General features: G+C 36.2%; 2 protein-coding genes across 3 annotated transcripts in view; one reads left to right on the top strand and one right to left on the bottom strand.

The window, feature by feature from the left end:
- The window catches only part of ESF1 (ESF1 nucleolar pre-rRNA processing protein homolog), a 41,375-nt gene that overhangs the window by 28,795 nt on the left and 614 nt on the right, over positions 1-11,966 (bottom strand). Inside the window, exons 1-7 of one of the 2 annotated variants that reach the window (XM_081941846.1) lie at positions 11,640-11,660; positions 11,142-11,263; positions 7,489-8,107; positions 6,473-6,876; positions 5,321-5,434; positions 5,042-5,142; positions 211-363 (exon numbers count right to left, since the gene is read on the bottom strand). In XM_081941846.1, coding sequence (XP_081797972.1) covers positions 211-363; positions 5,042-5,142; positions 5,321-5,434; positions 6,473-6,876; positions 7,489-8,071 — 1,355 coding nt within the window. In that variant the 5' untranslated portion in view covers positions 8,072-8,107; positions 11,142-11,263; positions 11,640-11,660. Of the gene's footprint in view, positions 1-210; positions 364-5,041; positions 5,143-5,320; positions 5,435-6,472; positions 6,877-7,488; positions 8,108-11,141; positions 11,264-11,639; positions 11,661-11,966 lie in introns of those variants that run through there. The other variant, XM_081941847.1, reaches the window with a different exon arrangement.
- NDUFAF5 (NADH:ubiquinone oxidoreductase complex assembly factor 5) overlaps positions 11,246-11,966 on the top strand; it is a 34,420-nt gene continuing 33,699 nt past the window's right edge. The window contains exon 1 of the mRNA XM_081941853.1: positions 11,246-11,298. The gene's annotated coding sequence lies outside the window, so the exon portion shown is untranslated. The remainder of the gene's footprint in view (positions 11,299-11,966) is intronic.

Below are 11,966 nucleotides of genomic sequence, written 5' to 3'. Positions count from 1 at the left end.
TTTTACATGGATTTGAGACACACGTATCAAATTGAATTTGGTCAGAACATCAAGAAAACATGAAGAAATTAAATATATTTCTGTAGGTGAGAACCCAGGTTACAATCAAAGCCCTGAAAGCAAACTGTCACATTCTTCTTGCTTGGCAATGAGAAAGATAATTAGAAGTTGGTCACACCAAACTAGCTCTTAAAAATAAATATATGGTACCTCAAGTCCACAAAAGAATAGCTGCTTTCAAATTCCAGTCCGTCGCATTCTTCATATATTTTATTGGCTGTTTCAGGGGAGTCACAGTCAACCACTGCATAGAAATATTTCAGGCGTTTGAATTGATAGTCTCTCAATTTCTCCTTATAAATGCTACAAGGAATGAGAAAAATAAGTGTGAGAGAGATGGGCGGTTAATAAGTTTGATATATAAATATATAATAAATATTAGAAAAAGAGGCAGCAAAAAGCAATATACTAGCATCTAATTTCCAGTTTAAAAGGGAAAATGCATTAGCTAGGATTAAAGCACGATGATGATAATAAATATTCCTAATCTTCTTGGTATTTGCAAGGATGTGAAGCATTTGCAACATTTCCGTAGCTTAAATACTATGCATCTATTTAGTAGTCCTCAATTTGTAGTTTGGGATATAAATTTATCTGCAACTTACAATCACCCAAAAGATTTCCCCCCACATTCTTCTTTTGAATAGCATTCCCTAAGCCATACCTTTTAAAAAGCTCTTCATTTTCAAAAGCAGATGCTGTCTGAGACATACAAATTCAGTGATATACGAAATAATCTGAACTATTAACAACCCTCTTTGAATCTCAGCCATGGATCCATCTTTTCTACATTTACTTATAAATAGTTTTCTACATTATAGTATAACACCAATGCACAGCACACCTGTACAAGAATGGTACGTTTATCAGCCAAGAATCTAGCAACATGAGCACTAAAAAAGTTTTTTTTAAAAAAATAGGCAACGCGTAGCATGCATTTTACTGTACTTGTCCTCCATTAAAAAAACTAGTCCAAAACCAATTTATTTTAATTTTAGAAAAGCTCTTCAAAAGAAAACTTCTGCTGCAGCTTTGGCAGTGTTAACCAATATTTTTTTGAGAGAGATACTTAAATAACATAATATGCAACATCAAAACACTTTTCCGGATGAAATCCAAATACATATTAATTGAGTTAGTTCAAAAGGCAGTGGCCTGCATGCTTTTGTGCAAGTGTAAATTTCCACACGTTTCACCTTTCTTGTAGGATCTGCATTGATTTGTTCTAGGAGCAAATTCAAGGTGCTGGTCGTCATCTTTAAAGCCATACATGGCCTGGGGCCAGGTAATTTGAATCTTTCCCCAGTTACATCTACTTGACCCACCAGAGTAGGGAAGCAGGGGATGTTACAAGTCTCCTCTCCTAATAAGGTTCATCTAGTGGGGACTAAAAAGGCCTTCTCTGTAGTAGCGCCCTTCAGGCGGACCATCATCCCTGTGGAAAGAAGACTGGCACCCATCTTGACACTCTTTTGAAAGGCCCTGAAGACATGGTTTGGCCAGTGGGACTGGCCAAGGAGACATGAAGTTGGTCAATTGGTTGGTTTGACTGTTCTCACCAAAAGGGTGGGGGTTTATTGGGTTTTGCAATGGGCTTTTATTTCTGTAAGCTGCCTAGTGAGCTGTGTGGCTATTAAATATTTTTTATGAATATATAATGAAATAATAAATATCAATACACTGCATTTTTGTTCATTATACTTCAACTTATACTTTAACTTACAACCTAAAAATGGAAAGTCCTCTGGGAGAGTGGCTACCATTGATATCATCTGATAGCAATAGCACATAGACTTATATGCTGCTTCATAGTGCTTTACAGCCCTCCCTAAGCAGTTCACAGACTCAGCTTATTGACCCTGACGTTCTGGGTCCTCATTTTACCCACCTCGGAAGGATGGAAGGCTGAGTCAACCTTGAGCTGGTCTGGATTGAACTACCAAATTGCAAGCAGTCGGCAGTCAGCAGGATTAGCCTGCAATGCTGCATTCTAAACTTAGAAATCAGGATATGTACTAATAGAAGCAATGAACAAATAAATAAAAATCAAACCTCTCACCATACACACCTTTTCCATTTTATTACCGAATAGTCACATATACCAATAAATTAGAAAGCCTCTATATATTGGAGAAAGATTCCACCTAGTGGTGGAACACATCATGCAAAATTCCAGTTATTTCAGAAATGAGAAGCATTCAGCTTGTAACTGCAGCTTCAAGGATACATTCAGAGGACAAAAATATACCATAATTTATTAAAATGCTAGCCTATGGCTACAAGGACAAACTATGGAAAGTTTAGAAAAAAGACATAGTGCTTGTGCGAGTAAGGCATGGTCGGAGCTGTCTTTCTATAAATCTTGGTGGGGGTGTGTGGAGTGCTGGTTTTGTTGCTGTAAGTGGGTTGATTGGCTGTGTAGTTGCATCCTGATTGGTAGATGGAGTTGATGTTTGTAGATTGGTCGGCTGTTTCATATCATCCTGTGTGGCTGAGGTGCTGATTTTATCTGTGGTGCCTTTGATGTAAGGGAGGAGGGCGATGCCATTGTCCTGTTTTGTGTCTCAGTTCTTGGGGGGAGTCTCCCTTTGGATTAGGTTGATAATTGTTTTTCTTTGGAATCCGTTGGAGATTAATACATTTGTGAGAGTGTGTAATTCAGTTTTCAGGTGGTCTTTGTCGGCTAGGTGTTTGGTTCTGGAGATGAGGGTCTTGGCTACAGAGTTGATCTGTGCAGGGTAGTGATGGGATTGTTCGTTTAAGTAGCGGTTGGTGTGTATTTTTTCCGGTAGATGGTGTGTTCTAGGGAGCTATTGGATTTTTGTAGATTAGGACGTTCAGAAAGGGAAGCTGGTTGTTTGCTTCTATTTCCATAGTGAATTGTATTTTGAGGTGTAGGCTGTTGAGATGTGTGAGGAAGTTGTCTACTTTTTCTTTCCCGTGTGGCCAAATCACAAAAATGTCATCAACATATTAAAGCCTGAGTTTGGGTTTGTGTTCAGATTTATCTAAGGCATTAGTTTCAAAATGTTCCATGTATAGGTTTGCGATGACGGGTGAGAGGGGTGATCCCATGGGTGCTCCTTCTATCTGTATCTTTGTCCATTATGGATGAAGTATGTGTTGGTTAGGCAGTAGTTGGTCAGGTCCAGGATGTGTTTAGGGGGGTTGTGTTTGTTCTGGATAGCTGTCAAGGCTTCTTTTATAGGCACTTGGGTGAAGAGGGATATGACATTGAAGCTCACGAGTAGGTCTTTGGGTTGTAGGTTTTGTTTCTTTATTGTTGACTACACAGCCAATCAACCCACTTACAGCAACAAAGCCAGCACTCCACACACCCCCACCAAGATTTATAGAAAGATGACAGCTCCGACCATGCCTTACTCGCACAAGCACGAAGCCGAAAACACCAACCTGAAGATGGTAAGTTGGACCTCGCTGAAACGTTGCCAAGACAATCTCAATCTTACATGGGAAAAGACCCGAATACAACAAGACCAGCATACCTACACCCGTGAAAATCTACGAAAACACACACACACACACACACACACACACACACTCAAAACAGAAATTTAAATTTAAACAACATAAATTATATATTATGCAACACGGTAAATAAAAGCACTTAGATAGTCTTCTAAATCTATGCCAATGCGTATTGCAAATTGTCTACATTATAAAGAAGGGAGAGGTCAGAAATTAAACATTTACCTTTTTTACAGGGGTTGTTTTGTTGACATTGCTCAATATTTGTAAATAACAACATAGTGATTTGGCACGAAGTTTAAAATGTGTACTATACTATTGTAAAATCAATATTGAAAACTAATCAATTCACTCTGTTTAGGAACTTTTATTAATGTTACATTGAATGTTCATTGTATAACTTCAGTAATTATCTGTCAATTTGTAAGTAATATCTTTTTCAGAAATACATTTTTGTTTTAAATAAAAATTAAAAGAAAAAAGAATTCAGCCTAACTCAGTGGCGAGTGCACTGTTAGAAACAAGTGTTCATTACACTACACAAACCAATGGTGTTTTTAGTACACATTTTTAAAAAATTTTTTACAATGAATGATTCAATTGTAACATGAATAAAAATGATGGTACCAGAGTCTTGTATGGCAACTGTTACAAGCAGATCAAAAGTATTTGTAAGCTGGTGGAATACACATACTTTTTTCACATTACACTCCCTCCCATCTACACTTCGTAGAAATGTTTACTTGTCACTCAAATAAACAAAATGCAACTCCTCCTTTATTCTAATTAATGATATTCTCGGTTGTTTAACCCAAATTTCTGAGAACACAACTAGGAAGCAAACAAGCAGAACCACATCACCAACTGTACCCATTCACACAAGTTTCCAGTAACATTGAAAGATCTATGGTACCAATACTGGGTGTAATTATCATGAATATTGCCATTAGTAGCCTTATTTTACACTGAATTTATCTAATCACTTTTATAGCCAACCAAGTTGATATAATTATATCTGTTGAAGCAAATTCTACAGAACCATGCACTGTGTTCAAAACTATTTCTTCTTACTTGTTCCAAATTCTTCACCATTTGCATTTGCTGAGCAACTCCTATGGGCTTTCATATACTTGCCGTTTTTAAAACTTTTTTTCTTTTAAAAAAACAAATGATGAATTCATTTTGCTAGGCATGTTATTTCAATTGATTATTGCTACTCTATGCCTTCCATTCTTTAGCAGAAAGGTAAGCTTTATTCTTATTCCATTATTACATCATTTGCTCAGGAGTCACAATTAAAAGCACTGCCTTGAGTGCTAATTAGTTTTGCCCAGAATTTTCCAAAGTCTATTTAGGAAGAGGGGGAAGGGAAGGGGGGGGGATTAAAGCAACTCTGGATCAAATCCTTATGGACTATGTAAAAGATACCCAGGCACTTAATGCATAGAGAAAAAAGTATGCAAAGAATCATCCAAAATTCAACATGAAATACCTGTCTTTTTCTGTGACATTTTGAGGAAGGCTTAACAGTTCTGCAGGGCCTTTTAGTTTTTCCTCTTTCATTCTCTGTTTTCCAAACTCTGAAGGGTAAATCTAAACAGTAACAAAAAAAAAGAGATATATTTCTTTCCCTTTCTGATTGGGATGCTATGGCCCCAGTCAAAGGAAAGAAGAAAGTGCTATTTTCAAACCTTCTCCTAGTCTCCAAAATGACGACAAGGCATTTATTTCCCTGACTGTTCCTGATCTGAATAGGTATGCAAATGCTTACCTTTACAGAAAAAATAACACCACCTTTGGGTGTAAATGAGTTAAGCAAAGTCAGTAGGTCCTTCGCTTTCAAGCGATCCCAATCCATGTTGCAAACTGCCAGTCTGTGTGTGACCTGAATAAAAAAAAGTAATTTGTAATAAAATAATATGATGCACAGAAACATTACGGTCGGGCCTATCATTCAAAATTCAAATTGTGAATGTAGTTTTGTATCTAGCAGGGGGAAACAGTGTTTAATTAGAAAGCTACAAAATGTCTTTCATGGAACAAGGTTAGAAGATGGAAATCTTAAAATCGGAGCTTAACTCCTCTCTCAACCAAGCACATAATTGAAGAACTATAAATCACATCCATCAGCTAAAGTCACTCCTTAAAACAGGGGTGTCAAACTCAAGGCCTGTGCGCCGGATCTAGCTACAGGGTGCTTAAATCTGGCCCACCGGCCCAGCCTGGAAATAGCAAAGGATCGGCCCGCGGTGCCTCTGGCAGCCAAACGGAATAAAATAACTGTAAAGATTTGAGATACATTGCATGATATTCATGCTATATATCCAAGTGTCTTGGGGCAATAGTGGAATATTCATTTTCTCTCCACTCAATTTACAGACTGAGAAAATGTTTCCTCTATGCAAAGATTGCTTCATTAATATACACAAAGAGGAAATTATTTGATAGATACCCCAAATTAGTTGGGTGAGAGGATGCAGTGGTACCTAGAAGTGGCAGGTTGTACCAGCTGTAAATATCATGCAGGCTGAGAGACTGAACTGCAATAGGCTTCATGTACAAATCATCTCACATATGAAGTTCTTTGAGTAAGTTCTATCTGGACTTTTACTGCGTACACTAATCATGTGGAATCTTTCAAGAGAAATTGTGCATAGTATCTTCCTAAGCTCTAGAAAGCAAGCAAGCAAGGGCAAAGCATTTCTGAAAAATCTTGCCAAGAAAAAAATATTTAGGATATTGCAAATAGCAATGAAATAGCATATTAAAATAGTTGGCCCTTAAAATCCATTAAATAGGGCAAGAAACCAGTAGTCCTCCAAATGTTATTGGTGCAATCCATCTCTATTCATTGACTACCCATAGTTGATTCAACCCAACATCCTAAAGGACCACAGATTGCTTATTGAATTATTAACCTTACCTCATCTGCTTGTGGGGCATCTTTGCCCAGTTCTCCCCATTCATGTATAACTTCTGGATCTTTGGGATATATCTCCAAGAAATCATCTTCCTCTTCATCCTCAGAGCTGGTTTCAAGATTACCTTTCCCCCTAGCCAAATCTGGCCCACTGTCACTCTCATCACCCTCTGTTTGACTTTCATTTGTTGATTCTTCTTCATCATCTTCTGAATTGCTTTCCTCTCTTATTGCTCCATCATCTCCCAAATCACTTTCTTCTTGCAGATCACTACTATCTTCTAATTTATCTTCCTCTTCACTTTCCTCACTGCTTTTTGATTCTTGCAGATTAGAACTCTCTTCAATTGTACAACTTTTATTTTTCAGATATGCTTCCTTAACATGGCTGGCAGAGAAATCATTTGCTAAATTAAAGAAAGCCAACAAGACATTTCATATACTTGCATGGTAATTCTTCTGCAAAAGAATTTATGACAATATTTTTTTCTTATTTCCCATGCTACAGTTTAGTGCCTTAAGCCAAAATATTTCACCAGAAATAAAGTATGACAATAAAATAAACACCAGAATTACAATAAAGCAGGATGAGAACCCATATCTTAATAACACCATTAAAATCACTACATTCAATGCCTCATTCCAAACGTGAGGGTACTATCGCAGATATATTTACCCAGCATTTGGGGGGGGGGGAAGGGGGGACAGTGGCTACTCTCTTCACTGGAACCAGGCATGTTACAAATATGAGAAGCCACCAGTATTAAATCATGTGGGTGGTACAGACCAGAGCACTGTTTTCTTAAAACTATGCTTAATGGAATACTATGGTTCCATAATAACATGAAGGCTGTCAGCTAGCTTAAAGATTTAAAAGAAGCATATTGTGTGTCTTGGGTGGTTTCAAATTCACAGGGCAGCTCCCCCAAGCAAGGAGCAATAAACCTGATGCAAATGACAATTATAGTATGTTCAACCAACCTTATTCACTTTTCAATGGCCTGAATTATTTTACTTACTGTATTTTCCCATTGCTTTTTCTCTTACAGTCTTCTTTGAAGATTTTTTACATAAGGCCTCTTTAGAAATTTCACCACCATTGTTTTGCTTTGGGGGTGCTACCGCAAGGTCTTGTGGAGATTTAGTTGTTTTTTTCCCTTTTATATCCTTTTCTGGTTTAAATGATTTGTCTTTTTGATCATCACTTTTTAAAATATCTGACTGTGAGACAGATGAAGCCTCATCTGCCTGCTTGCTTGCTTGCCTACCAACTGAAAACTTTGTGGAGTTTTTTCCCCCTTTAGATTTGACTTTTTTCTGATTTGTTTTATTTTCAGTCTGCTTACTATCAGTCTCTGAAATATCAGAATCTGAATCAGAAAGGTCATAAAAACGTTTCATGTCCTCCATAGAGGTACGATTAATTGGTCGACCTCGCTTATCCACAGTATATTTCAACTTGAATTTTTTGTCATGAAACATAGCCCGAAATCTTGAATCAATTTTGATCTTGCGATCCTTTTCTGGCATTTCCCAAAACCGAGGGTCTTTTGTGATGCGAGAAAATCGCTTATCACTCGTGAGTTCCTTCTTAGATGCCATTCTTGCTTTTTAAAAAAATGCAACAAACCTGAATATCTGAAAATAAAGGAAAAAAATATTATATCATAAAATAAGAAACACTTATCTTCTAAAATTAAAATACTTGAAATTATAATTCAATATGAACATATTCTCCCATTGATCAGGCATTATATTGTATCCCAAAAATTTAGCCCATTTAATCATAGTCTTTCATGTTCATTCATGTTCCATATTAATTTTCAATAAAAGTTTATACATCTTAAGCAATAACATGCTCACCATTAGTATACAAATCCTATTCATTTTTTATAAGATGTAGTATCATTGATATCTGATAAATTATCAAAGATGTATGGGAGTGTCAAATATATGTTAAAATTCAATCAATATGAAGGCAATATTTATCATCTTTGGTGAACATGTAACAAAGCCAAGAAATATTGGGATCAGTTATGTACTTTAGTTTAGAGAATTCTTAAAATAAATGTACAATTGAAACCAGAGATTTTCTTTTAAGATTAAGTGAATAAATAGATTAAAAGAAAGTATGGAATTTTGTTTCTATATATGACAATAACAGTGAGACTTCTATTGTAGAATAATTCCTACAATGGAAGAATGGATGAGATTGATGAAATTGGCTGAGATGGAGAATTAACTATTTTGGTTTAAGAAAACACTTTGTCTTGCTTTGTTTTTGGATGTTTTGCTTGAAATTGAAATACTGGAACTTTAATTTTGGAATTTGAGTATTAGAATTGTTTGTGATTATAAAAATATTGTGCATTATTAATTTCAGAGTAAGAGTTTAATGTATTTTATATTTTTATCTCCACTGAAGAAAGATGAAAGTTACCCTTTTTCTATTTCTTTTTTTTCTTTTCTGCACTCCTAACTTTGCTAATTAGTTTTAATCTTTTTTTGTCCATTTTTTTTTCTGTTTTCTTACATTTTATTTTTTGTTTAAACTTAATAAAGTTATAAAAAATTAAAAAGCCTCATTCCATAAAGACTAAAGACATATTTTTGATAAATTAAGAGATTTTCAGAGAGGCATATTGTAAATAGGAAAACACATTCAATCCTCCTTCTTCCACCCTAATGTTCAACATTCTATAAAATTGTAGTAATGTAGGCATCATCACAAGGTATATGAACATAGCTGATCCACTTCCCCCAAGAAATAGGACAGATGGAATACAAACCAAATTTTCAAAAAAGTCTCCTAAAAAGTAAAAGTAGAAAACTGAAGTATCCATAATGGCTGCTATATTAATATGAAATGCTTGTTTCAGTGTGATTTACTAATTTTCATGTTTTAAGCCATACAGCAAATTAAGATGCATGTGAGTGGTTTCAGCTTACTCTTCTGCTGCTTTATTCATGCCATTTCAAAAATGGAATATTATTGCCTGGAAAAATATTTTGAAATTAATAATGCATGCAACTATTGTATTGACTGCTGACCCAGCACTATCCTTTTACAATTTGGATAGATGTCAGAATGCTATCATCCCAAGTCTGGAAGGTACGGTACTGCCAACCAGCGGAATACAGTAATGTTCAGATATTTTTCCTGAAATATGTGGTAACTGTAGCCATTGAATTTATGTTCTAAACAATTCAAATTATAGTGGGACATTGTTTTACAAATATGCAATAGATATAAAACATATTCAATTAATAAATGCAGCCAAACAAATTTTTACATAAATATCTTCACAGACCTGATATCCGTGATGCTTTAAATTAGGAATGCAATAAATTCAGCATTTAGGCCCTATAAGGAACTATATGTCACCCTTGGAGCCATCTAATATTTTAGGTCAATTAAGGATATTAGGTAGTATGTCTATGGAGGTTCTCAGTAATCCAGATCATGGTTGTCCCAAAAATGCTCCCCCCCCCCAAGAGGCAATGGACTTTCTTGTTTTTCTTTGAAGATGTTTTGCTTCTCATTCAAGAAGCTTCTTCAGCTCAAGAGCTGAACCAACCAAGAGCTGAAGAAGCTTTTTGAATGATAAGCAAAACATCTTCAAAGAAAAACAAGAAAATCCAGTTGTCTCTTGAAAAAAAAAGCACTTTTGGGATTAAGTAGTGTGCTACATCTACCTATGTTGAAAAAGATAAATTGAAATAACATTGAAAAAGATTCAAGCGGCTTTGGTTCCATTTATATGCATATTAAACCTAACAGACTTGAATAAATGTGCTATGCATTTATCAATGTATATGCTACACCTAAAGGTAAAGGTTCCCCTCGCACATATGTGCTAGTTGTTCCTGATTCTAGGGAGCTGTGCTCATCTCTGTTTTAAAGCCAAAGAGCCAGTGCTGTCCAAAGACGCCTCCGTGGTCACGTGGCTAGCATGACTACCGTAAATGCCAAAGGGGCACAGAATGCTGTTACCTTTCCACCAAAGGTGGTTCCTATTTTTCTACTTGCATTTTTACATGCTTTCGAACTGCTAGGTTGGCAGAAGCTGGGACAAGTAATGAGAGCTCACTCCATTATACGGGACTAGGGATTCGAACCGCTGAACTACTGACCTTTCTGATCGACAAACTCAGGGTCTTAGCCACTGAACCACTGCGTCCCTATGCTACACTTACATCCTTTAATTAGAAGATCAAAGGAGTATACTTAAGATCCTTTCTCATATTACATTCCACAGACATATTGTGGGATGGCCAGGACTTAAAACACTGGCCAAAACCAAGCAGTAAATCTTAGGACTGAGATTTGAATACAGGACCTTCATGGATCCAAACCAATATACCATGCATGGAAATAACCGGTACTAGTGTATTTTAATGGAGAATCTAACAACGCAGCAGTTATTCCTCGTTAGTTAAGATCAAACAACTATATTTTAATTTATCGCGTTGCGGGAATCAAAGTTGAACCCACTTTTCACTTAACAATTATTTAGCACAAACAACGTGCAACGCGAAGGGAAATGAAAGTCAAGGACCGATTATCTATACCTGAGCCTCGAAAGAACAGGGAAGGAAAGAAAAAAAAACTCTCGCGTGAATCTCACAGCCCTGTAATGATCCCCAGTTTTTTTAAAAAAAAAACACTTACTTAATTACGTGTCAATCGCGATAATCTACCAATATTTCCACTCGCTTATATGGACCCCGCGTTGATCACATGGGTCGAAAAGACTTCCGTGCGCAGAAAATTTACGTCATTTCCTACGGCGACTGGAAAGAGACAAAATTAACTTAATTTCGTAAAGGTACCAGAAAGAGGTGGGGGAGAGAGAGAGAAAAAAAAGAGGAAATACTGCCTCACTGGAAGCTATCAAACCGAACTTGTTGATTATTTCAAAGAACTACGTTAAAGGAAATTTCAGTCCCTACTATTTTGGGTCATTTTAAAATTTGGATCTTAATAAACTTCCTCAATCCCGCTATCATTTTGTTTTTATAATACAGATCCATTAATTTATCATTTAGGATTGATCAGCACTGTCATCTATGCATTGAATGCTGGAGCATAGAAAGACTTAGAACTGCAATTGTAATTTGATTCCTGTTCCTGTATAACAACGGGAGGGAACACAGAGATACAACTTACAATAACACTGTAGTGCATTTCACCTTTGATACTGGAGCTCTGAGATGCAGTGCTGCAATATTTTAACTACAATGAGGCTGAAAGAGAAACCTTAAGGCAATTACGACTTAGGTTTCTTAGACTGAATTAGTATTCCTCTATAAAATTGTGATTGGGTAACTTGAAGCCCAATATGTCATGTAAACACAGCCAATGAAAACTGTTTATGTTTCGGGCTGTTGCTGAATCCTTGCCATTGGCTTTATTCAATAGCTACAATATATTAAATGTGTAACTACCTATTATAAACAGAGCTTCTAAGTCATTTTTCTGTTATTCTGTTATAAT

Source organism: Natrix helvetica, assembly GCF_964273705.1.
Source record: "Natrix helvetica genome assembly, chromosome: 2".
In the NCBI taxonomy this organism is placed as follows: domain Eukaryota; kingdom Metazoa; phylum Chordata; class Lepidosauria; order Squamata; family Natricidae; genus Natrix; species Natrix helvetica.
The sequence above is the reverse complement of the archived record's forward strand: the minus strand, read 5'-3'. Positions and strand labels throughout refer to the sequence as shown.